We start from the raw sequence: 25,205 nt of genomic DNA on the forward strand, positions 1-25,205 counted from the left end.
TGTAGTGTTCCATGATTCATTGTTTGCATGTAACACCCAGTGCTCTCCTTAATACCCATCACCAGGCTAGCCCATCCCCTCACTCTCCTCCCCTCTAAAACCCTTAGTTTGTTTCCAGGAGTGAGAATTCTTTTCAAATAAACTATTCCTTTCCCCTATGATTTGAAATTCCACCTTTTCCATATATGAGAAAGTTCATATACACTAAGGTCTATTTCAGGATTTTCTATTCTGTTCCATTGATGTATTTATTGGTTCCTTTCCCCATACTTTATTAATTTGAATTCAGTGACTTCATGTTATAGTCTGACATCTGGTATGAAATTTTCTTTTTCATACTTTTTTTGTTTAGATTGTTAGAACAAATGTTCTTCCGTAAGGACTTTAAGATCATGTCACACAAGATTAAAAAAAAAAAAGGCACAGACATTTAATGTAATTCCAAAAGAACTGCATATAAGTTATTAGATGTTTACTGAAAAAAGCTTTTAATATTTCTATACTGTCTTCTCAGAAAATTATCTTTTAACTCAAAACAATTACTAATCTCATTTATTGATACAGTCATATTATCAGCAAAAAGTTTGACCTTTTTTATTATTTATACCAATTATTTAATTTTATTTTTTGTTGCCTTCATTGGAAACTCCAAGACAATATTTAGTAAAAATAGACAGCAGTGAACACCCTTATCACTAATACTATTAAATTCTTAATATTCAAAAAATGGTTTTAACATAGTATATGCTATAGAGTTTTGGTAAAGATACTCTTAAGTGATTACTATATATTGCAATTTAAGATATTTTATTAGATTGGAAATGTTTTCAAAATTTGATTGAATACCTTTCCAGCATCTACTGATGGCATCTTCTCTTTCAAACTGTTAACTGATGTATTTCCTATTACTGCATTGGCTCTGCATTCTTGGAATAATTCTTACTTGGTCATTATAATACATCATTCTTTAGGTATACTGCTGAATTCTATTTGCTATTATTTTAATTATAGTTTTTATTTCTAAATTCATGAGTAAGACTGGTTTGGGGTTTTCTTTTTTCCACTACTTTTATTTAGTTTTGGTGTTAAAACTTATTCTGACTTCATAAAATAAATGGGGGAGCATAGTCTCTGGGCTGAAATATTTCAAATAACACTAGTATTACTCTTTAAAAGTTAGATGAGGGGCACCTGGGTGGCTCAGTCAGTTAAGCATCCGACTCTTGATCTCAGCTCAGGTCTTGATCTCAGGGTCATGAATTTTTAAAGCCCCATGTTGGCTGCATGCTTGACCTGGAGCCTACACAAAAAAAGTCAGATGAAACTAATTATGAAATCACCTGGGCCTGGAGCATTTTTAAATCCTAGATCTTTAATCACTTTTCCAAACTCTTCAATGGTAATTGTTCTATCAAGTTTCTACTTCTTCTTGCAACTTTTCTTTTCTTAAGATTTTATTTATTTATTTGACAGAGAGAGAGACAGACAGCAAGAGAGGGAACACAAGCAGGGGAAGTGGGAGAGGAAGAAGCAGGCTCCCAGCAGAGCAGGGAGCCCGATGCGGGGCTCGATCCCAGGACTCTGGGATCATGCCCTGAGCCGAAGGCAGATGCTTAACAACTGAGCCACCCAGGCGCCCCTTACTGCAACTTTTCTAACTTAAATTTTGCTAGAAAAACATTTACTTACTCTTTTAAAAGCATGTTGATCTAGAGCTGTAAGAAGTATCTTTTATCATTTTTAAATCATGTTTCTTTTTTCCCCAAGTTTTTATTTAAATTCCAGTTAGTTAACATACAGTGTAATGTTAGTTTCACGTGTAGAATTTAGTGATTCATCACTTAAACACAACACCCAGTGCTCATGTGATTGCTTCCTTTCTCATTCCGGATCAGGCATTCTTATAGGGAGGCAAATCTTGAACAATGTGGCCATTTGTTTTATTTGGATGACATGGCAGCTCAGGGAAGTAGACTTTTTTCAAAGACTGGAATGATGAAACAACCTGGGTTTTAGTGCCCAGGACATTCATAGGGAAATTGATAGGGAAGAAAAGTGGATGTTGCTGAATTAAATTTGCAAAAAGAAAAAAAAAAATTCTCCTTCTTTGGTCTCTGCATGAAACATTTCTTAATTATAAGACTCATATAAATAGTGTCTTTCCTACTAATTTGCTGCAAGGCATGTTAAGTAAGACTAAGAAAATAGAAGAGTTATACAATATACCAGGGCCACCCTACTTTTTGTCAAATAATGGCTGTGCTGAATGATGGAGTTTATAGTATTTTGTTCATCCAATATTAGGTTGTGAAACTATTCCTTAGCTTTGCCTTTTCAACTTTAACAAATGTTATCATTTTTTATATTGTTAAGACACTAAAAGACAGTGGTGATATTTAGAGTAGAAAAGTTGATGAGTGGCATTCTACATACTATGTGATACATATGCTTGATATTCACAATTTACATTAAATTCACATTTACATTTCCAAAATATAAATAATGCTTATTATGTGGCTCACTGTGGAATATGCCATAATATACCAATTCTCTTCACATATATTTGTATGCTGTTGTTATTCCATTAACATATTTGTAAACTTCATAAACTGGAGTGACCATGTTTATGTTTTATGAAATATTTTCTATAATCTTTGTATAAAAATTTCTATCACAATTAGAACATGACTTCCCTTATGGTAGAACATTTTGTCCAAATTCATTAAATCAATGAGATTTCTCCTAAAAAAATGAATGCCTCCACATATAATGAAATAGGATACCTTGCTTAAGGCTTTCTCACAATTATCAGGTTTTAATTCCTATAGGCATTCTTTCTGGCATGAATTTTCTGATGTCTACTGAGGTTTGGCTTCTGATAAAAAGCTTTGCCACATTCACTGCATCCATAGGGTTTTTCTCCTGTATGAGTTCTCCAATGTTTATTGAGGCATGACTTTTGGCTGAAGGATTTCCCACATTCTCTGCAACGATATGGTCTTTCTCCTGTGTGTATTTTTCGATGTACATTGAGATATGACTTCTCACCAAATGATTTCCCACATTCACTGCACACAAAGGGTCTCTCTCCAGTATGTGTTCTTTGATGTTCTCTGCGGTGTGACTTCTGAGTGAAGGCTTTCCCACAAAAAAAGCATTCAAAGGGTCTTACCCCAGTGTGAATTCGCTGATGTTTAATGAGGGTTGACTTATGTGAAAAGGCTTTCCCACAGTCGGTGCATCCATATGGTTTCTCTCCAGTGTGACTTCTCTGATGCCGAATGAATTCAGACTTGTAGCAGAAGGCTTTCCCACACTCACTACAGACATGGGGTTTCTCTGTAGGTGGAACCCTCTTACGTTTGTATACAAGAGAATTGGTTACTGCTGGTTTATACATAAGTGCTGGGTTGTGGCTGAAAGCTTTCTCACAATGACTGCATTCCCAGAGTTTTTCTCCATTAGGTCTTCTATCATGGTTTGTATGCTGTAACAATTTCCCACATCCACAGCACTCATCTTGTTTTTTTGAACAGTTTCTCTTAAAACCAATCAAATCTAAATTATGGTTCACACTCTTTCCACAGGGGTCCCAGTTACTAGGGTTTTGAATTGAAGAAAAAAGATTAGTGCTCAGAGATGATATTTTCCTAAACTTATTGTTTTCATGGCTTCTTTCCTTGGGCAATGTTTTCTTCCTGATGAATGCACCTTGTTTCAAAATCATGTCTTGTCTTTTCCTCTGGACATTAACTTGAGAAATGTTTTCTGGAGAAAATACAGCAAATCTTTCTTTATTCTATTATTATGATCTAGAATAAAATTACTTGAGAAATACCCTAAGAATTTAAACAATGCACAGTATATGAACAGAAAGCATGAACCATAACTAAATGCAGGGAAGGGTGTTGTATGAGTAGAGAAGATTCAAAACACTGGCACAAATGAAATGGAATATGTCATAGAGTATACAAAGAAATAATTTTGAAGAAGATGGGATATTGTAGAGCAGTGGTTGGCAAATATGTTCTTAAAGGGCCAGAGAGTAAATTTTAGGCTTTGTGGGCCATGTGGTCTCAGTCAAAATTACTCAACTCTCCCACTGTATTTGGGGAACATAGACAGTATGTAAATGTAAGGGCATGGCTGTGTTCCAATAAAACTTTATTCATAAAATCAGGTGGCCAAACTCTAGGCTGTAGTTTGTCAATCCTGTTACTGAGGTGTCATATAGCACCTTGCTATTCAATGTGTGGCTCTTAAAAGAGGGAAAAGAAAGGCAGATGATAGCCAGGTTACTTTGGTTTCAGAAAGGTTGATAAGCATAGTTTAATGAAGCAAAATACATCCGAGAGGGCACCAGAATATGATGGTTAAGGGTACTGGTTCTGAAATCTGACCACATGGGCTCAAATCTCTGTTCAGTCCCTTACTTTGCTGTATGTTCTTAGATAAGTTTCCTAACTTTTTTGTGATTGTTTCATTTGTAAGTGGGGTAATAAAGGTTGGATATCTCACAGGTGTTGTAAGGACTGAATGAAATGATATATGTAAATGGCTGCAAATAAATCTGGCATAGAGTGAGCACACACTGAGTGTTGGCTGATAATTCTAGTGCTGTTGCTGCTACTACTACAACCAAGGTGGATCAATGGTGGATGGTGATAATTTCAGAGACATCATTTTGGGGAGAAGCATAAAAAATGATCTGAATGTTTTTGGAGTTCATGTAATATTTAATTATGTGATTCCAACACCAGTGTAAGTGACATAAATAGATGTGGGAACAGATAGCAGTGACTATTCTTGCTAAGCCCATGACTCTTGTGGAGAAGTAGAAGTTCAGAGGCATCCTTAAGAATAGGTTACTAACACTTGAGGTACCATGGGTATTGTTGGGATATTTTACAGAGCTGATGGGAGACGGACAGTTATTCTGAATGTTAAATGAAAGTGGTTAAGATGGGCCAAGCTCAGTCATGTGTTTTACTGCCCTTGGTTTCCTGAAATTTAATACTTCTTCCTCTTGGACTTAAGGAAACTAAAGGACTAAGGGATAACTTAAGGGATTAAGGAAAGGAGGGGAAGTGAGAGTGTGGGTATGGCGGGCAGGTCTGGGGCATTTTACCTGGAAACTGTGAGAACCGGAAATAGGGAACAGCAGGAGCGGGAGAATAACAGAAGCTTATTTGTAAGAATGCCTGAATGTGAAGAGAAGGTGTACTGAAAACCTTAACAGAGACCAAGGATTCTGGAGAAAGGGCAATGGAACAAGAACACAGGGAGAGGTGAGATGAGGAGGAGAAGGAACACCTGGATAAGGGAGGTGGGGTGCATGGAGGTTGAAGGATTATCAAGAAGCCTAAAGCTCTCAGAGAAATGTCTCCAGCTGCTTACAAAGCTCTAAGGCTTTTGAGAGCTGGACTCTGAACAAAATCCCAAAGGTGCCAGCCTCCCATAGTACCTCTTTTGCTGGATTTATACTTACCCTGACAGTGGCAGCCTGAGCATGCTGCCTCACAAATCCATGGTGCTTCTTCCTGCTCCAGCTTGAGGATCACATATGGTTTAGTGCCTTCATAACCTGTTCCAGGGAAATGATCCAGGCCTTGGGCTGAGCTCCTTGGTCTTCAGGGCCACTCAGGCAGCATTAAAGGCTGCACAACAGACATTGTACTTGGGAGAAGACTGTACACACAGCTTGTCCAGAACCCAAAAGGAATTAGTAACCCAGGACCACTGAACCTCAAGCCAAACTCACTGAGGCAGCACAGTGTAAGAGTTAGGAATGCAGACTGTGCAGCCAGACTGCTGGGGTTCAAATCCTACTCTGGCTCTATATGTACTAGGTGAGTGACACTGGGCAAGTTACTTCACCCATCCGCCTCTGTTTCCAAATGTGTAAAATAGTGGTACTAATAGTACCTACCTCATAAGGCTCTTAGGAGAATTAAATAAGTTAATATTTTAAAAGTGGCTGAAATAGTGTCTGGCACATAGGAAGTATTTAGTCCTTCAGAGGCTCTAGGTACCTCAGTTACTTTTAGCAACTGAAAAAGGAAAGGCGGTCATTCAGGCATAATCTAGATTGTGTGGCGGAGCTGTTCTTACCCACTGAGACAAGGTTGCTGTAGGTTTCCAGCATCACATCCCGGTACAATGCCCTCTGAGCAGGATTCAGTCTGTGCCACTCCTCTTGAGTGAAGCCCACTACCACGTCTTTGAAGGATACAGGTCTCTGCTGAGGATGAAATGACATTGAGTCATATGGGAAAATGCAGCCAGGGATGAATGGTATGGAGTTTTTATGTTTCTAGGTCAGAGCTTATCATGATCATTTATCTATGTAGGATGCCTTTTACATTCCTGACTTCGGGCTATATACGGTAGGGAAAATAACGATCACATCAGGACCCACTGTCATATACACTTTGAGTCAACATATATTTTTTTTAATTTTTTTATTATGTTATGTTAGTCACCATACAGTACATCATTAGTTTTTGATGTAGTGTTCCATGACTCATTGTTTGCGTATAACACCCAGTGCTCCATGCAATATGTGCCCTCCTTAATACCCATCAGCAGGCTAGCCCATCCCCCCACTCCCCTCCCCTCTGAAACCCTCAGTTTGTTTCCCAGAGTCCATAGTCTCTTGCAGTTCATTCCCCTTTCTGTTTACCCCCCCTTCATTCTTCCCTTCCTTCTCCTACTGATTTCCCTGCTATTCCTTATGTTCCACAAATGAGTGAAACCATATGAAAATTGTCTTTCTCTGCTTGACTTATCTCACTTAGCATAATCTCCTCCAGTCCCGTCCATGTTGCTGCAAATGTTGGGTAGTCGTTCTTTCTGATGGCTGAGTGAGTCAACATATATTGACTGAAGACCTGCTGTGTGTAACCCAGTGCTTGTTGCTGGAGACACAGTCATGGATGGTTCCTGACCTCAAGGAGCTCACAGCCTGGCAGAAAGCAATATGTAAAGCCATCCAGATGAAAGTATACAAGCTATGGTGGCAGGACATCTAGGTTACAGTATGTGGAAAAGTGTGAATGGTCCATTAAATGTTTCAAGGTCTAGCAAGGCTTCAGAGCTAGGGGACATGTGGAGCTGAGTCTTCTCTACAGAAAGATGGAGAAACTGCAATCCTTGCAGAGGGAGCAGCAATGAACAGAGGTATGGGGGCAGAACAGTGACTTTAAGGGCTGCAAGGCTATCAGTAACAGGAGGATTATGTGATGAGATGATGGAGTGATGTGATGAGTGATGAGATGATGGACTTTAAGACAATGGAAAATCTATCAAGGGAGAGGTGTGTGTAAAAAGCACATTCTATTTGGTAAGTGGTGAGTTTCTTGCATTCCATGTCAAGTGGTACAGCGGTAACTCTAAGCAGACTGAAAAGTTAAGGATGTATATTGTATCCCTAGAGTAACTACTAAAATTATAGTCCAAAGAGGTATATTGAATTATATGAAGTAAATGAATTCCAAAAAATATTCATTTAATCCACATAAACACACATAGAAGAGAAGAGAAGAAATAGAGGAGAAAAAAAGCACATGGGACAAACAGAAAACCAAATACTAAAAAGATAGATACAAATCCAACCATACCAATAATAATACTTATATTCAGTGATAGTAAATTATGATATAAATTAAGATATCACTGAACATTCCAAAAGGCAGAGATGGCTGGGCAGATGGCAAGGTCTGGGATTCAAACTCAGCAGTCAGGTTCCAAGTCTGTGCTCTTACCCTGTATATGCTGTTGCCTTCTGCACAGAAGAAGGGGGCAAAAGGTACAGTCTAATTTAGCAGAACAATCAAAAAGCATCTTCTGATTTCAGCCTCAGCAAAGTCACCTGGGCCCTTGGCCAGAAACGCTTTAGTAAAGTGGGGAGAGAGGATGCTTGACTCAAGAAAGAGTAAGAAACAGGATATGGAAACATCAAGAGCAGGATGTCATTAGAGGAGATGAAGGAGGCCAAAGGAGAAAGGAAAGGACTTTGTCGGTTTGGAAGTGGTGATGGTTTCTAGGGTTGGAGGCACTGACAATGATTGTAGGGACAAGGGAAAACATAGGGGAAAGGGGAGAGGATTGGTCTCCAGAAAGAGATGTCCCTGCTAGAGGGAGGCCTCCAAGGATGTGTAAATGTTGGAACTCAGGAACCTACCCATCATAAGATCTTGGTGGGGAATAAGATGTTCACTGTTTGCTGCCAAACTAATAAAGACAGTTAAGGGAATGACAGTAATTTAAACAATGGACAGCTCATCTGTTCCTCAGTCTAGATCAAGGACACAGATACCCTGGACCAAAATCAGGACTTCCATAAACATGGAGGAAACTTCCTGCTTGCTCCCTTTGAAAATAAATAATATTTGTATTTTCACTTTCCTCGAACTGTACTTTAGCATTTTATTCCATTACATATGTGGCTGCAAAGCACAGAGGAGTTAAAACTTCCTGCAATTCTGACACAGATAGCAACTCTGACACAGATAGAAAACACTATCGCATCATTGAGAAGCTAAGTCATGATCACCTTGAAATCCAGTTCTGTGGGGCAATACTCAACTCCAAGGGAAGAACTGAACCACTGTAGAAAACATGCTTTTGCATTTGTTAGTTATCAGTAAGAATTTTGTCCTCTATGTCAGTGCTTCTCACACTTACAAGAGCATAAGGATCACCGAGACCTTGTTAAACACAAATTCCCAGGCTCCACCCTCAAATAACCTGATTCGAGCAGGTTTGGGGTGGGGCCTGCCATTCTGTATGTCTAATAAGCTCCCAGGAGAAGCTCATGTCCTGGGACCACATGGAGTAGTGTTGCTCTACCTTAGCCATAAGAAGTCCCCCTCAGGGAAATATCTTTAGAAAGTGACTTGAAAAGCTAGTTTTCTCTTAGAAATAACAGCAAGTTTCTATCCTATGGCCAATGCAAATCATGGGCTGTCTGTGTTTGCCTTTTTGCTAGGCCACCAGGAAGACTACAGTTAATGACCCTTGTTTGACTGTTTTGTACATCTGTATTCCAACAAAGAATGTTCCTTGCATCACTCCTTGTAATATCAAATTTGGAAATTACCTGGATGTCATAAAATGGGGGACTAGTTATATCAGTCATATTCCACATGTATGATGGAGCATTATGTACCTTGCTAAAAAAATAGTGTGATCCCAAGTACTAATATGTACAATCTCTAGGATATTTTAATTGGGGAAAAAAGGGGGTAGAGTAGTATGTACAATTGTATCTACGTGTAGACAGAAGCTGTGGTGTTCCACCCAAATCCCCCTGAAGGACCGAGGTATTTCTCCCAGCTGCTAGGAGAAGACTGGCTACTGCAGGCTTGAGACCTTTTGCAAGGTGCCCCTGGTCAAAGGGAGCTACCAACCCAAACTTATGTCCCCTCCATGGGCAGCCTACAACCAGTGACTGGTTGATTTCAGACTATAAAGGCCCCCCGCTTCCCTCCATTCAGGACAACAGCAAGGGCCATCCCAACTCCAAAACATCTTGGAAGGTCAGCTGGTGCCTCTGTTTAACTCTCTCTGCCTAATCCTCCTTCCTCCACTCCTTATAGGTGCTCCAAGAGTCTCCCTAGTAAACCTTGTCTGTGCTAATCTCCCATCTCCAAGTTTGTTTTCTGAGAACCCAGCCTGTGATAAAGTATATATGCTTGAAACGCACATATTTTTTCTAGAACAGTTTCCCAAGAAGGGAAACGGCTACTTTATGTCACACTTACCTGGTACTCAATCATTTTCTGCTGTTCTTGGAAAAAGATTTGAGTCCTGTGAAGATAGAGACTGGGGGGAGGAGGATGGAGAAAGAGAGAACAGAGCTGTGAGGGACCAGGCCCGTCTCGGAACTTGCAAAGTCCCTATGTAAATCTTGTACAATAACCCATGCTTTAAATCACCGTGGTAGAAGAAAAAATATGGTGCCATTCAATTCAGAATGTGAATGAATAAAACAGACCTCCTAGGAAGTAAAAGCTGCTACCAAGTAAGAAGAAAAAATTTTTTAAAAAACAAAATCTTCAAAACTTAAATAACTGGCCCCATGGGAGATTGAGCCACATTCATGCTCTGAGTGGGATCATCCCTGAAGAACAATACATTTTCTCTTAAAGGCAAAAAAAAAAAGGCTTGGGTTTTGCCTTCATCTACTTTGAAAGATGTACTTGTTCATCTCCCGGTGTTTATGAAATCCTTTATTTGGGATGCTTTTTCTATATTATCATTTAAAAAAGTATCTACTAAAAAAGGCTTTTGTAACTTATTACAAAGAACTCAAAGCAAAATAAAATAACTATATAACATTAGCAAAACTAATGGTTACTTACACTAATGGTGTAAGTACTTACATACTTAACATACACTAATGGTATGAATGATTACTGAAAGGCTAAACCTTGTTATTCATTCAGCATATTATTAAGTGTTGTTGTTAAAAAATAATTTTCAACAGATGAGAACAAGCAACTGTTATTTTTAATTAAGATGTTTAATTAAAGAGATAACTATGTGGCTTAAATTATAACAGAGAAAAGGTAAATCATAGTTTACAAGTGTAAATATTTTATGACGTACTTGAATGTTTAATGGTAAAATCATCAATGGGATAACTCATGATTTTAAAACTTTTATCTTCTCTGGCTGTGTCACTGTAACTGCAAAAACCTGCTAGGGCCCAGATTCTAATCTCTTCCACTAATTTCACTAAAAAAGGAACTAGAGCTCCTTGGAAAATGGCTGAGTCCACATCTGGGGCAAACAACACAGGAAGTACCCCTGTAATCCTGAGTCCAGAAAGCAAAGACACTTCTTCAGTGATGGGTCCTGGTAAGGGGACAGAGGAGCCAGTCTCTAGGGCTCTAACCATGTGAGGAGGAGGAGGAGGAGCAAACTGGCCATATCTACCAAAGCTAAACATGAACATTTCATGGTCCAGTAATTCCAAATGAATGCATATGTTCACGAACTTTTAGCCTATAAAAACTATGAATTTGCAGTGAAATTCAAAAATCACCATAGTAACATTTTTCTCTTAAAATAATTGGTACTGTAATTAAATAGGACTACTAGAACATGGAGGCTCCCAGTTTCCAAAACATCCACACATTAGGAAATGTGGAACTAAATTGGTACAAAAAATGAATACAGAATGTTTAGGTTTTTCACTCCCAGAAGTAAGAAACTTTATAAAGAGGTCTAAAAATACTGTGCCAATAATCTATGGCCTGGAATTAAAAATCCACATTCAGGAGTGACAAGAGCTGTCACGCATGGCTGATGGGACTGTAATTTGGTTCAACCATTTTGGAAAACTGGCCATATCTTCTAAAAGCTTCCAGTCAGTTTAGTGATTAGCAGAAGACACCAGATTCAAGGGGAAAAAAATCTTTCAAAATGAATACATTCTTCTAGCTTTGTTTTACGGAAGTTTTTTTTCTCACTAATCTATTGATAAATCATCTTTTGAAAAAGGAAATGATTCTAAAGTGCTGGAAAGATTAAGAAAAAAAAAGTGCTGGAAATATTCCCCGTCATGATTTGGATGGTGGGTATGTGAGGGTACACATATGGAAACATTCATAACACTATAGTGCTAAATGAGTTAATGATTTACTTTTCTCAGTGGATAGTAAATATCCACTATCTCTTAATTGTATGAAAATGCTTTGAAATATTGTACAGGTCAGAAAGCATGACTCATACAGCACAGTTAGTGTAAAACAGACATTTAGCTATCAGGACTGAGCAGTGAGCTTATTATGCCTTTTAAAAGATTTTTTTTCTTTACTGAGGTATAATTTACATATAACGAATGAATCCAGTTTAATTGTATAATTCGATGAGTTTTCACAAATGTATTCATTCCCCCACATAACTCCTACACAATCAGGATATGGAACATTTCCAGGAACATCCTGCTCACGAGATTTAACAATGAATTTGTCTTAATGGTATTAAGATTACTTAGATTCCTGTCTCTTCTATAGAAGAAATAAAAAAAAGTGATTTCCTTGAATGTTAAGCAAAATACAGATACTTCTTTGCTTAAATAATATAGTAATGAAGTTATACCAGTAAGTCAAAAAAGTAGTTAAGAAAAAGTATGATCTACTGTTTGAATTTCATTTATATGAAGGTCAGAAACAGACAACCCTAACCTATGTGATAGCTATGACTAGGCATTGCTTGGGGGGAGTGGGAAAAGGCTTTGGGGTGATGGAAATGTTCTCTATTATGATCTGGGTGGTGGGTACATGAGTATGCACATATAGAACTATTCATTAAGCTACATGCTGTTCTCTATGCACGTTACACCTCAAGTTAAAAAAATTGCTGCAATCCCATTATTTAAAATATATATGTGTAGAAAAGCTTTAGAACAATAACAATAACAATAAAATGTTATTAGTGCTTTGATTTGGGTGGCAGAATGTTTCTTACTCTAATCTATAACTGAAACACACACACACGCTTCATTATTTACATATCCCTGTTCCACTGCCTTTTTTCCTCATGAGGGAACCCACGGGAGGGCTTTAAAAGGGGGAGGGGGCTCTCTGAAAGAACTGAACTGTCCACCAGGGACTGAGCTGGCAGGAAAGGCCTGGGACCCAGCAGGCTGGGGCAGTTAATCCAGCTTTGGATAACTATTCGATTCTCTAAAAGAGTACGCTCCCTCCCTCATGCTTCTGGACTTAGCTGCTTGCTTTGGCCTGATCTCTCCATGGCTGCAAGGTGCCAGCTGAGTGCTGTTGTGGCAAACATGCTAGCGAATGTGTGTCCAGAGGCCTGTGTTCTGGCCCTGGCTCTGTGACCTGGCAAAGTCACTCCTTTCCTTCACCTTTAAATGAGATGGCAGCATCAGCGGATGAGAAACCACTGGTAAGAGCTGGATGAAAAACAGGATATTGGGGAACCTGGGTGGCTCAGTCATTAAGCGTCTGCCTTCAGCTCAGGGTGTGATCCCAGGGGCCTGGGATCGAGTGCCATATCGGGCTCATCCGCTGGGAGCCTGCTTCTTCCTCTCCCACTCCCCCTCTTTGTGTTCCCTCTCTCGCTGTCTCTCTGTCAAATAAATAAATAAAATCTTTAAAAAAAAAAAAGAAAAACAGGATATTTATATAGTATCTAAACATCCGCCCCCCCCAATATTTATTAGTTATAAAATGAAAAATTTTAACTCTGCCCTAGAGAAACCTGGCAGACATCACTTTAACCAAGTGATTAGTTAACATCACAAGTGATGGGACCCAAGTCATGTGCCCCCTGATATGATGCACTGTGACGGGCATAACATCCCTCCTGTGATATTCTGCCCAAAATGCATACTTGAATGTAATCATGAAGAACCACCAAACAAAATCATGTGAGTGACAGTAATACAAAATAACTGGCCTGTACTCTTCAAAAATGTTGACTTCATGAGAGACAAAAAGACTGAGGAACTAATTCCCATTAAAGGAGACTAAACGGATATGTCAACTAAAGGTAGTCTGTGATCCTGAACTGGATTCTGGAATGAAAAAATGTTGCTATGAAATGACATTATTGGTTCACATCTGAATATGGACTGTGGATTAGATAATGGTATTAAATCACTGTGTTAACTGCCTGATTTTGAAAATTGCACTATGGTTATATAGGAAAATGCTCTCATTCTTGGGAAATGCACACCTAAGTATTTCGGGGTAAAGGAGCATCACATCTGTAACTTATTCTCAAATACTTGAGAAGGGTAAAAATAATATATGTTTATAATATAACATATATATACATATACAGACACAGCATGAGAGTGTAAGCGTTTATCTGGGTGAATGTAGATGAAGGATATATAAAAGCTGACAGTAATATCCCTGCAAATTTTCCAAATAAAGTTTAATTTAAAAAAAATCTAGAGCTATAGTAGGTCTGCTGCCACCATCACTGAGAATCCAGGGACTTTTCTGCCCCTTAGTCAGGATGAAGTGAACTCCCCATACTCCCAGAGGCCAGGTGAGGTGGCAAAAATGACAAGGCAGCAACTTCGAGCCCAGAAGTGCTAGTAAGAGTAAGGGAGTGGGCTGGCTACATCGCATGCTACAAAATGGCAGAATGTACTGTGTTGAACCAATGTCTCCTTCCCTTGAAAAAACATGCCTATCTCACTTGGCCTTCCCTGCTTCCCCCTTCACTTCTATCTCTCTGAATCTTGGGACCAACCCTTCCCCCACCATGGAAGGTCCCTGGAAGGAGCGACACCAAGGTGAGTCTTTCTCAGTCCCTGGCTCAGGGATAATGCTATTTCCTGTTACTTAGGAGTCTTTGCTCTGGCAAGAGGTCTTGGAACCTAGGTTCCTCCTTCAGAAGAGATTCTTGTCCCAAGTTCCCCTCTCCAAATCCAGAGGGTCGTCAACCTGGCCTGCTAGTCCCTCGCAGCTCCATCTCTCAACAGTAACTCACCCTCAGCTGTAGCCCCAGGCAGGGCCTTCTGTAGACTTGACCAAGGTCCTATGAAGCCCTGCTGTCAGCTTGGTGGTGGGACCCACAGGTATAGTACCGGGCACTCAGGTAACCTGAAGACAAACAGACCTCATGGTAAGAGTCATCCAACAGTCCCTCCCCAAATACTCTCTGAGGCCTAAGAGGAAGAAGCCTGCAGAGGACTGTGTAGGAGACAGAACTGAGTGATGGCTTGCTTTGGGTTTGGGGCAGGGGAATCTTCTGGAAGGACTGTGAGCCTTAGAATCACTCAGAGAGAAGTCTGAACCAAGCAATTCCTCTAACCAACTGAGAGGAATCTAGGCCAAACAATTTACCTCCCAGGGGCTGTTTCCTTATCTGTGAAAACAGGAAAGATAAATGATAAAAATAATTTTAAAAAGCCTATTTGTAGAGGCTTTCTATAAGTTACCTCATTCAGTACATATTCAGGTAAGGTTGAAAGGGGCTAAATTATGAACTAACACCTGCTTTCCCAGATAGGTCAGGTTGGATGTGAGGGACAGAGGCTTCTCTGCCCCGGAGTAAATCTACCAGATGTTCTAGGTTCCCTGAGAAAGACTCCTTTCAGAATATACTACATTTGCTGAGCCATTGTGTCTTAGCCCCAGGGCAGGTAGCCCCTATAAAGGCTCTTTCATGCTGCCTAATTCAGGTCTCTGCAGCCAAGAGTCAGTCTCTGTCTAAAAAACTAATTAGAAATTTTGACCAGGGGGCTCTGAGATTCCCCTCCAAATATCTACAGAGAAGAGCCATCCTCAACTTGTTAACTTCCTTAACAGGACCCTTATTCCAAGTCCACTCCAAACCCACAGGGTCCATTTCACTCTGCATGTTTTTGGCTTCTAAAGGGACTAGCAGAAAACAGGCAATCTCAAATGGCCAAGCGAGGGCTACAGGTCAGGATTTTGTTCTGGTGTTTGGTTTTGGAGTCTCAGACAAAACTTCCCCATGGTATGAATGTTTTGCCCTCAGATTATTTCTATGATTCCATTTAATTCAAGTTCAAAAATGGACAAAATTAGTCCATTATATTAGACCCAGAGGTGGCAGTGGGTACTGATTCATAAAGAAGGCTTCAAGGCGGTAGAGATGGTGTATATCTTGATCTTGGTTGTGTTTACGTGATTTTCCGCAATGTAGAAATGCACTGAGCTATACCCTTAAGATAAGCATACTTGACTATGTATGTTATACCTCAGTTTTTAAAAAAGAGTATTAATGATCTGGAAAAATGTTTGTTATACAAATAAAATGAAATAATCTGGATTAAAACTTAAAAAACTTTCACACACAGCCACATACTGCCTCCCTCTTCTTACCCCCCCCCCCATATGAATGTTCCAACTCATTAGAGTTCAAAAACAGGCAAAATTAATCAGTGATGTTAGAAGCTGGGAGAATGGTTCCTCCCAGCAGGGTAGCTACAGGGAAGGCATATCATGGAGGCTTTCAGGATGCTACAGTGTTCTGTTTTCTGATCTGAGTACATTACCCAAAGGGGTTCCTTTTGTGACAATTCATTGAGCTGCATATTTATGTGTATCTCCATATGTATCAGTAAAAGGTTTATGTTAAAGATTTTAAAGAGAAAAATTATTTGTTTCCAAACCTGGTATTGAACACACCATGGGTGATGAAGGAAAATAGCCATGAGAAAAAGAAAATGCCCTTAACTCCTAACTCCTTATCCAAGCTCATGACTTCTGCGCCAAAGCAATTATCTGTCTTTGCTTCTATGCAACTGAAAAGAGACTATCTGCTCTAAAAAACTAAAGCTTGATGTGTATGGCTTCTGAAAGATATTTACCTGTTAGCTTCCTTTGTTTCAGAAGATGTTATAGTTATTGTGCTTTGTCTGAGGACTACATAAGGATCAAATATAAGACTCTGAAACAAAATACTGTTTTGGCATTTCACCCTTTCATTAAGCTAATGGTCAAAATCTTATTTCCATTTTGTCTCAGCCCATCTTAATTACCAGTTATTTGACTTTAATTTCAGTGAAGAGCAGTTTCTAAAAGTAGCTTTCAGTTTTGTTTTTATGGTTTTATCTTTATTGAATTATTCTACCAGGGTATTACAAAGAACAGATTCAAGGTCAAATGTGTCATGCCTAAAAAATACAGAACAAGGCAAAAAGATTCTTAGAACACAGTAACTTCCAAATCCAGTTTCTTTTCCTTATATAGTTTATTTTTTCCCCAGTCTTATTGAGGTATGTGACATATAATATTGTGTAAGGTGTACAATATTGTAATATATATATTTATATATAGTATATATAATATATAATATAATATTGTGTAAGGTGTACAATGATTTGATATACGTATATATTTCAAAATAATTACTACAATAGGGTTAGTTAACAATTCCATCACTCACGTAATTACTTTTTTGTATGCATGTGGTGAGAATACTATTTTTAAGTTAAGCCTAGATAAAAGTATTTCCCAAACACCCTCAAAGTTTGTTCCTTTGACCAAATTTTTTACAATATCAGTTTAGATACTTACTCAGTAAATACTTTGTTTTCTAACCACAGGCAAAGTCACATCCATCCTAGCTGCCATGAGGTCAGATTAGATTTCCAGAAACCAGACTCACTCTTGGGATGTTGTCACAGATGGATACGTCATTACTGTTTCCAGAAAGGGCCTTAAAGGAAACATTAAAAGAAATATGCACTAAATCCTTGGCAAAAGCAATAGAAGCCACATTTTTAGTAACATGGTACTTCAGGTAAGTTTAACACTTGGTCCTTTCAAAACACTTTCACTAATGTGGGGAACAATAAAAACAGAAAGAAGGTTTCAAAGAGTTTTGATGTGGGCTTTTGCATAGGGACTAGACTGAACTGACCTGACTATTCATCAGCTGGAGAGTGTCACAGGGGAAAAGTGTGCTCTCATTATGCAGGGTTGCAGCCTCAAATCCTTAACTCTCCCATCCCCAACCTCTAAATTTCACAATCCTTCTCAACACCCATTAAGCTTCCTAATCATAGACATTTTGGGTGCTCCAATCTACAACAAAGGTTCTTGTAGTCACTGACATCCCTGTATGTCCAAACATGACCATCAAAGACCACTAGGCAGTGACTACAAAGCTCGCTGATCCGTTCTGATTGCCCAACAGCGAATTACACAGATCCCTGATCACGAACCCACACTGATCTCCAATGATATGCCAATGACTGAGCATCTATCGCTGACCCCCACAGTCCCACCTCCCCCCACAATTACTGACAGTCCCAATCACTGACCCCCATTGAATCCGTGTGTTCTCCATTCCCTGATCTACAAAAGCCCAACCACTAATACTTCAGATTCCTCCTCCCATCCATGATCTAAATGAATTTTCAATCAGTGATGGCCTAAAGCATTTCTCTAAACACTGGTGCCCATTAACCCGTCCCATCACTTAACCTCAAAGTTACCACAATCATCACTTCCAGGTACTGAAACAGAACTTAGAACTTCCAACCCCTGACCGTCTCAGGCTTCCGAACATTGAGCTCTAATGCTGTTCAAACTAGTGTTTTTGAAGCACCCCTGAAGACCACTATAAACTGATCACCACTCACTCTGCCAATCAAGAAATCGAGAACCCTCATTTATTGATTGCCAAATACTCCCAATCCATCTTCACAAACACTGACACTGACTCCCACAAACCTCCACCAACCACCACAGACCCCCAATGAGGCTCCCACATCCAATCACTTAACCCCTTTAGTACCCTTATCTCTGACCCTTACGGGCACCCATGACTGACCCAGTCGGGCCACCGTAGTTGTCCGATCACTAACCTACAGAGGTCTTTAATTTTGACAGTTTCTCACACTGACCTTTCCCATTTTTCCTGGATCCGCGCCCATAACCCGAAATTGATCGCCGGACCACGGCACCTCACCGCGGTATAATCTCTTCACGTCCCAGCTGGCCAGTGCGCAGACTCAGTCGCGACTGTGAGGCTGTCGGCCACCACCTGGCAACCTTCCAACGAACAGGATTCTGGGTTTCTGAACTTTAACGGGAGGTATGATGGCTGCGCCCTCTTGACATCTTGTTGGGGGACGCCATATTTAAATCTGGGCCGTACAGCGGTGATTAGACCCTTTGTTAGACCAGAAGGTTAAGCTATTTTAGGACTACGAGAAGCAAGTGCTCCTGGGTCCATAAACACTGACGTCCCTGCAGCTTTTAGCTTTTCAGCTCAAAGCTCCTGCGACCAATATGGAGGCGCCCTGACCTGCAAGCTGAGCTTTCTTTGTCTCCAGCAGCGCAGGCGCTGAGGTAAGATGGCCACGTACATTTATATAGTTTCTTACGTGCAGCGGGCGGGGCCATCTCATAGGAGGAACTCCCCAAAACAAGGTGAAACTTTTTCTGGGACAGCTCTAGGAGTTGGAGAGCAGCGGAGAGACGCTCTTCCCGTGTGGAGCTTGAAGCCCCCAGAGGAAGCGGTGAGAACTCCGGAGAGGGCGGAACCATGGGAGAAAGCGAGTACGAAGTTATTAGCTCTTACTGAAAGAAAATGTTGAAAGCAGGGACTTTTTTTTTTAAGCTTTCAACTGTTTTTAATAAACGATAATTAGGAGTTTTAGCACTCTGTTATTGCTACTGATTTGAGAGATTCAATATTGAAATTTAAAAAATTGAGAGAGACATAATTCCCTGTCCTGTGTTAATGCTGGGCCAGGTGTGCAGGGACTTTTTCTTAAGTAGTGGTACAAAATAAAATTCAGCCGGGTAAATTTGAATATCTAGTTGGCTTTATTAAACGATTCATGAATCAGGCAACATCCCATCTAGCAAGTCAAAAGGAGTTCCTCGGAGTTGTACAAAATGGAAGGTTTTTATAGGAAGAGGGTGGCAAGATAGTTATTAGCAGAAGAAAAGATTCTTCCGGGGATGCCCGGGTGGCTCAGTCGGTTGAGCGTCTGCCTTTGGCTCATATCATAGGATCGAGTCCCACATAGGGCTCCTTGCTTAGCGGGGAACCTGCTTCCCCCCCTGCCTGCTGCTCCCCCTGCTTATCTCTGTCATGCTCTCTGACAAATAAATATTAATCCTTAGGAAAGAAAGAAAAAAGATTGTTACAGGCAAGGTCATCTTCCCTTAGGTGGAAGAGTGGGGGTCTTATTAGGTGGACAACTGACCCATATGGGTCACCAAGTTTTTTACTGAACGCAAAAGGGCTCCTGGCTTGGGGTGCATCCTCCAAAAGATTAACCCAAGTCTTTTGGTTTGAGCAAATGGTTTTTACTGCTTGCAGCAAATGGTTTTTACTACTTGTAGCTACTTGCAGCTAGTAAGGAGATGGAGAAATAGTCCACAAAGTTCTGTCTCTTAACACGAATTGCAGAACCAATTCATACTGCCAGCTGGCAACCTTTTGGTCGGTTTATTCTTGCAATTAGGAAGTGGTCACAGGAATCCAGTAAAACCTTTGTAATCGTTCAAGCATGACTTAACAGAGGTTTGCTTAACTCTGCAATATCCCAGGAACATTTATGATTTTCTTTGCTCTCAGACATCTGCTTGGTTAAGTAACTTTGGTGGGCTTCCAGGAACAGGGCAGTTCTCAAGGACTCCTGAAGCTGAACAACAAGCATGCTGGAAGAAACAAGATAGTTTGTTTTAATTTCTCATTGTGGTCCCTGATGACCTAATCTCTGACAGTATCTCATCTTTGGGGAATGGAGAGGCTCCAAGTAACAGTTTACCTCATTGGTGCTAATTAGAAAATTCCTGACTTTCTGATTAAGACTCATATTTCTCTCTTTCTTTCTTTTTTAAGTTTTTTTTTATTTATTTAATTATTTGAGATAGAGAGAGTACAAGCAGGGGGAGCAGCAGAGGGAGGAGGAGATGGGAGCCTGACTCAGGGCCTGATCCCAAGACCTGAGCTGAAGGCAGATGCTTAACCTACTGAGCCACCCAGGTGCCCCAAGGCTTACATTTCTAGGGGAGGTTGAAACTACAGTTAGGCTAGGTATTATGAGCCCTGGTTTGGTAGCTTGGATAAGTGACACCATTTTAGGCCTGTGGTTTTCTTTCTAAGAGTGGCTTGCTCCAGATGGTGACTGGTGTAGGAAAGATGTTAGAGTTTGAAGCCAACAGCCAAGAAAGAATTCTTAGACATCTTTGGTGCAAAAAGGTGATTTTATTAAAGAACAGGGACAGGACCCGTGGGGAGAAAGAGCTGCCCTGGGGTCATGAGGAGTGGCCCATTATATACTTTCAAGTTGGAAGGGTGTTAGGGATAACGTAAGTCTCTAAGGAATTTTGGAAGCGAGGCCTCCAGGACATTGAAGTGGCTGGCTATTGTTGGGAAGGGGTCATTTATTACTGTCTAATAAAACCTGAGTTATGAGACCCTTCAGATGTATATCAGTAGGTCATATGCTCGGGGATGATTGCCAACACATATCTTGCAGGGAGGTAGAGATAAAGGAAGTTTCCAAAGGAATTTTTATATGTTAAAGTAGACTTATAGGGTCCTGGGGGTTGGGCTAAGATTGCCTTTTCCCCTTAGCAAAGTATCAACATCGAGGTAGCTGAGTTCCTAGAGTAATGTCACTCTGCCTGTTTCAAGGACTTGTGAATGGCCTGTACGTAGTGAGGAAATTTAGTAATTTTTCTTTTGCCTTTGTTTCCTACATCACTGACCTGAGATAAGGATGTGAGTGCAGGCAATTTATTTGGCAGGTGGAAGATAGGCAAGTGACAAGGAAGGAATGGAACCCAATACAGAGTGTGTCAATGAGGAAATTATCCCTGTGAGCAATGGGGGCTCAGTCCTGTGGGGAATTCTGGAAGATAGTGTAAATACAAATGGTCCCATTCAAGGGCCGCTGAAACTGAGATATTTGTACATCGTTCCTCATTCCTCATTGTTGGGGAATCTTTGCTATAGCAAAGACCTTAAAGTACTTCTAGCCTGCCTCATGGGCAAGATCTCAGGCAGAGTCTGTAGGAACTGTAGGCAGAGTTTCTGTTAGGCACCATTCACTCGTGTTCTATACTTTGCCTCTGAATAAGCCAAAGAAGCCATGTTCCCACTTCAAGGGGGAAGCAAGAAAGTTAAACATTCTCTGCGTTTTGTCCAAGGCCAAAACACCTGATAACATCCAAGGAGAGCCAGATCTCAAACATGTTCCAGGAAATAGCATCAAACAAACCTCAGCTGATGCTGGCATCAACACCCCCTATCTCTGGTGATTTACTGAATAACACCTAGTATTCATCTGACACTTGCCTTTGATTGGACCCTACCCTGGATTCCTGAAGGAACAGGAACCCTAACCCCTTTCCAATATAAACCCTTAACCCCAAGCGATGATGAGACTCATTCTCCTTTCCTTTCCGAGTCTCCCAGACACTCCGTCTGCTGTTCTCTGTTTGTCACTCACACTATTCAGTAAACTCTGTTTTCATTTTCTCCAGCTCTCATTTGATTACTGTCCTGCATGAAGCCAAGAATCCTCTTAGCTGGTCCTGGGGGACCGTCCTCTGGATCCTTAGACCCAGCCTGCCTGCATCGTACTGATGGCATTCATTTCATACCACCTAAAGCAGTACTCGGACATCATAGGCATTGGAACATCTCTAGGAATGGTTACCTTGTCTTATGAAGATAGCTTTTTAAAAAGCCATAATTCCAGTTGGTCATCATACTAACTGATGTAACAGCTGACCTCCAAAATGGCTACCAACAATTCCTACCTCCTGGTATTAACACCCTTGTGTAGTCCCTTACACACTGGACCAGGGCTGGTCTGTGAGGCTAATAAAATACAGAAGGGGTGGTACATCACTGCTAAGATTAAGTTGTAAATGATACTCAGCTTCTGTCTTTGAGGTGCGCATGCTTGCTCTCTCTCAAATAATTTGCTCTTGGAGAAGTTAGTTGCCATGTCATGAGGACACTGAGAGAGCCTGTGTAGAGGCCCATGTAGCAAGGAACTGAGATCTCCCAACAGCCAGGGAGGAATTGATGCCTTCCCCTATCCAAGTGGGTCATCTTAGAAGCAGATCCTGCCTCCCTGGTCCAACCTTGAGATGACTGCAGCCCTTGCCAGTAGATTAACTGTGACTGCATGAGAGACTCAGAACTCCAGCCAACAGTTCCCAGATCCTTGACTTACAGAAATTGTGTGAGATGCTAAATGTTTGTTTTAAGCTGTTGAGTTTGGGAGTAATTTGTTATGCAGCAATAGATAACATGTTGTGGTAAAAAAAAATGCTGTAATTGATGTATTTGGATTTCTTTTTTAATTTTTAATGATTTATTTACTTTAGAGAGAAAGGGGGGGGGATAGGGGAAGGCACAGAGGGAGAGGGAAAGAGAGAGAATCCCAAGCAGGCTTCACACTGATCCCAGAGCCCAACTCGGGGCTCAATATCACAACCCTGAGATCACGACCTGAGCCTAAATTAAGAGTTAGATGCTCAACCAACTGAGCCATCCAGGCGCCCCTGATGTCTTTGGATTTCTTAAAGAAGTTCTTAAACTTGTGAGATTGTTCTTTCAAATCAGAGAAGATCATTAGCATTTTCCTCTTGTCCTGCATGATGGCTCTGCTAGAGCCAACTCAGTGGAAAAAAGAATCTTGGAATAAGATTGCAAAATTAGATACGAAACTATTTAATGTCCTACAGAGCAACACACCAAACCTTTAAGGTTATCTTTTCTGCAGAGAATCAAGTTGCATCTGTAATAGACAAATACATGAAATACATCAGTTGCCTGCAAGTTAGTATCTATCTATACAGTCCGGATCCTAATTAGTAATAAAAAGCCAATCAAATGTGCATTCCAGTAGAGTAGAGGAATCTCAAATTGGTGCAGTTCTAATCCCCAGGGGACATTTGGCAATGTCTGGAGACAGTTTTAGTTATCATGATCCTCGGGGGTGGGGGGTGGGGGAGAATGGGCAGAATGCTACTGGCACATGGTGGGTAGAAGCCAGGGATGCTTCCAACCATTCTGTAATACTGAGGACAACCTTCCACAACAAAGAATTATCTGGCCCAAAATGTGAATGGTGCTGAGTTTAGAAAACTCTTCTCGAGGGGCGCCTGGGTGGCACAGCAGTTAGGCGTCTGCCTTCAGCTCAGGGCGTGGTCCCGGCGTTGTGGGATCGAGCCCCACATCAGGCTCCTCCGCTGTGAGCCTGCTTCTTCCTCTCCCACTCCTCCTGCTTGTGTTCCCTCTCTCGCTGGCTGTCTCTTTCGAATAAATAAATAAAATCTTTAAAAAAAAAAAAACTCTTCTCGAGAATGGCTTATTAGACCTTGCATGGACATTTAGACCATGCTCTAGTATGACTTTGAAGAGTCACACAGGATAATACAGTAATGTTTCCTTTTTTCCTAGTTTTTTATAACTTTTCTTAAGGCAAACTTGGCAAAACGTTGATAACTTAAATCTGGATAATGAATACATGGTGATTAATTAATCTTTTGCCTCTATTTTTGTGAATGTTTGCATTTTTTCTATATTAAAAGGTAAAAAGAAAAACACCGTAAATTCTTGTCTTTAGCTTATGGTCGATCCATGTACCATGGACCACAACTAAAGATCATGGTTAGACATAATGTGTAAGTCTAAATATCTTCCTCATTTACAACTGGGCCCCTGTGCTCTGCCCATCTCCCAAGTCCAGTGGTTCTCAATTCTAGCTACGTCTTGAAATCATTTCCTTCCCCCACTCTAGTCTTCTAGTCTTTTGGAGAAAGCCCTAGACAGTGCCCTCTTATCAGCAGAAGCAGAGAGGATTTATTCTAGGGGTATTCTGGTCCTGCCAAGTTGGAACCTTCCCAGGATGTGGGTGAGACCCCTGCAGACAGGCTAGATGCCCTCCTGGGGCACAGCCTTCAGCCCCATGGGAACTGGAAGGAGGAATTCCAGGATACCTGACAGGGAATGCAGTGGTTCTTGTAGGATCAGTGCTTCCACAAAGAACAGGGTTTAGAAGACTTTAGTGTGCTAAAGGTGAAGATGAGCATTTGTGGACCCAGGGGGTTTCAAACTCAGCTCTTTCCCTTTGGGAAAAAAATTTAAAAATGTCCTAACTATAAGTCTAGATTTTTTTTCTTTCTGCTAAAATGAAAATAATGTAACACTAACAAATTAAGGAAATCAGGCTTTAGCTGGAGGAAGTAATGGCTGCCAAGCATGAGGCTGAAAAGGAAGGACACACAGCTTTAAAATATCTTTAAAAGCAGAAGCCAAGGATGAGGGAGGTGTTATTTGAAAGGAACACAAGTTCAAGAAATTCTAAAAAGATAGGACTTGCACTTCTGGGCTATGACTCTCCCAATTGTCAGAATTTTACAAAGTGATTTCCCTTATCTCCTTCTGCTAAAAGTATATCAGAACCTTTGCTTTCTGACTTCAAAGCAAAAAAGGAAATCCCTATTACAAATGGGATACATATTCTTTCAAGGATGGGTTTGAAAGTGCTCAAATATTTCAACGTATATTCTAAATAAAGTACTCCCCTTGATTTCAGTGTGCTGTGTTTCAACAGAAGACAGTCCATTTGTGGTAACACACGTACCCATATCTTAAAGCCCCCAGTCCCACCATTATGGGTATATCTTGTATTGGAGACTATTTTTCAAAATAAGAAAACATTTACTTTACTTTTCTTTTTGCTTTCTCAGTGCTCT

The 25,205-nt window shown here is 40.5% G+C and overlaps 1 protein-coding gene and 1 long non-coding RNA gene across 6 annotated transcripts; one reads left to right on the forward strand and one right to left on the reverse strand.

Moving 5' to 3' along the window:
- Positions 1 to 437: 437 nt before the first annotated feature.
- ZNF793 (zinc finger protein 793) lies at positions 438 to 17,140 on the reverse strand. 4 transcript variants are annotated; one of them, XM_044378872.3, is made up of 6 exons: positions 17,037 to 17,140; positions 14,479 to 14,591; positions 9,765 to 9,825; positions 6,112 to 6,238; positions 5,489 to 5,584; positions 438 to 3,768 (listed from the first exon to the last, which is right to left on the reverse strand). In XM_044378872.3, exons 3-6 carry the CDS (start codon positions 9,777 to 9,779, stop codon positions 2,816 to 2,818), a joined length of 1,191 nt encoding a protein of 396 aa, XP_044234807.2. In that variant the 5' UTR covers positions 9,780 to 9,825; positions 14,479 to 14,591; positions 17,037 to 17,140; the 3' UTR covers positions 438 to 2,815. The 4 variants fall into 4 exon arrangements, with proteins under 4 accessions (XP_044234807.2, XP_026340249.2, XP_057170722.1 ...); XM_026484464.4 differs by having other exon boundaries at positions 6,112 to 6,241; XM_057314739.1 differs by lacking the exon at positions 9,765 to 9,825.
- Positions 17,066 to 24,051, forward strand: LOC113244857 (uncharacterized). 2 transcript variants are annotated; one of them, XR_006408211.3, is made up of 3 exons: positions 17,066 to 17,262; positions 18,462 to 18,818; positions 21,975 to 24,051. It is a non-coding gene; the product is annotated as an uncharacterized LOC113244857 (long non-coding RNA). The 2 variants fall into 2 exon arrangements; XR_008960213.1 differs by lacking the exons at positions 17,066 to 17,262; positions 18,462 to 18,818 and adding an exon at positions 18,827 to 18,988.
- Positions 24,052 to 25,205: the final 1,154 nt, after the last annotated feature.

The sequence above is a fragment of the Ursus arctos genome, unplaced genomic scaffold (genome assembly GCF_023065955.2).
Source record: "Ursus arctos isolate Adak ecotype North America unplaced genomic scaffold, UrsArc2.0 scaffold_19, whole genome shotgun sequence".
Taxonomy (NCBI): domain Eukaryota; kingdom Metazoa; phylum Chordata; class Mammalia; order Carnivora; family Ursidae; genus Ursus; species Ursus arctos.

Coding starts and splice junctions, on each gene's coding strand:
- ZNF793 (XM_026484464.4), bottom strand. Junction 5,585..6,111: donor CAGCAACCTTGTCTCAGTGG/GTAAGAACAGCT, acceptor TCCCTGGAACAG/GTTATGAAGGCACTAAACCA. Junction 3,769..5,488: donor CTCAGGCTGCCACTGTCAGG/GTAAGTATAAAT, acceptor TATTTTCTCCAG/AAAACATTTCTCAAGTTAAT.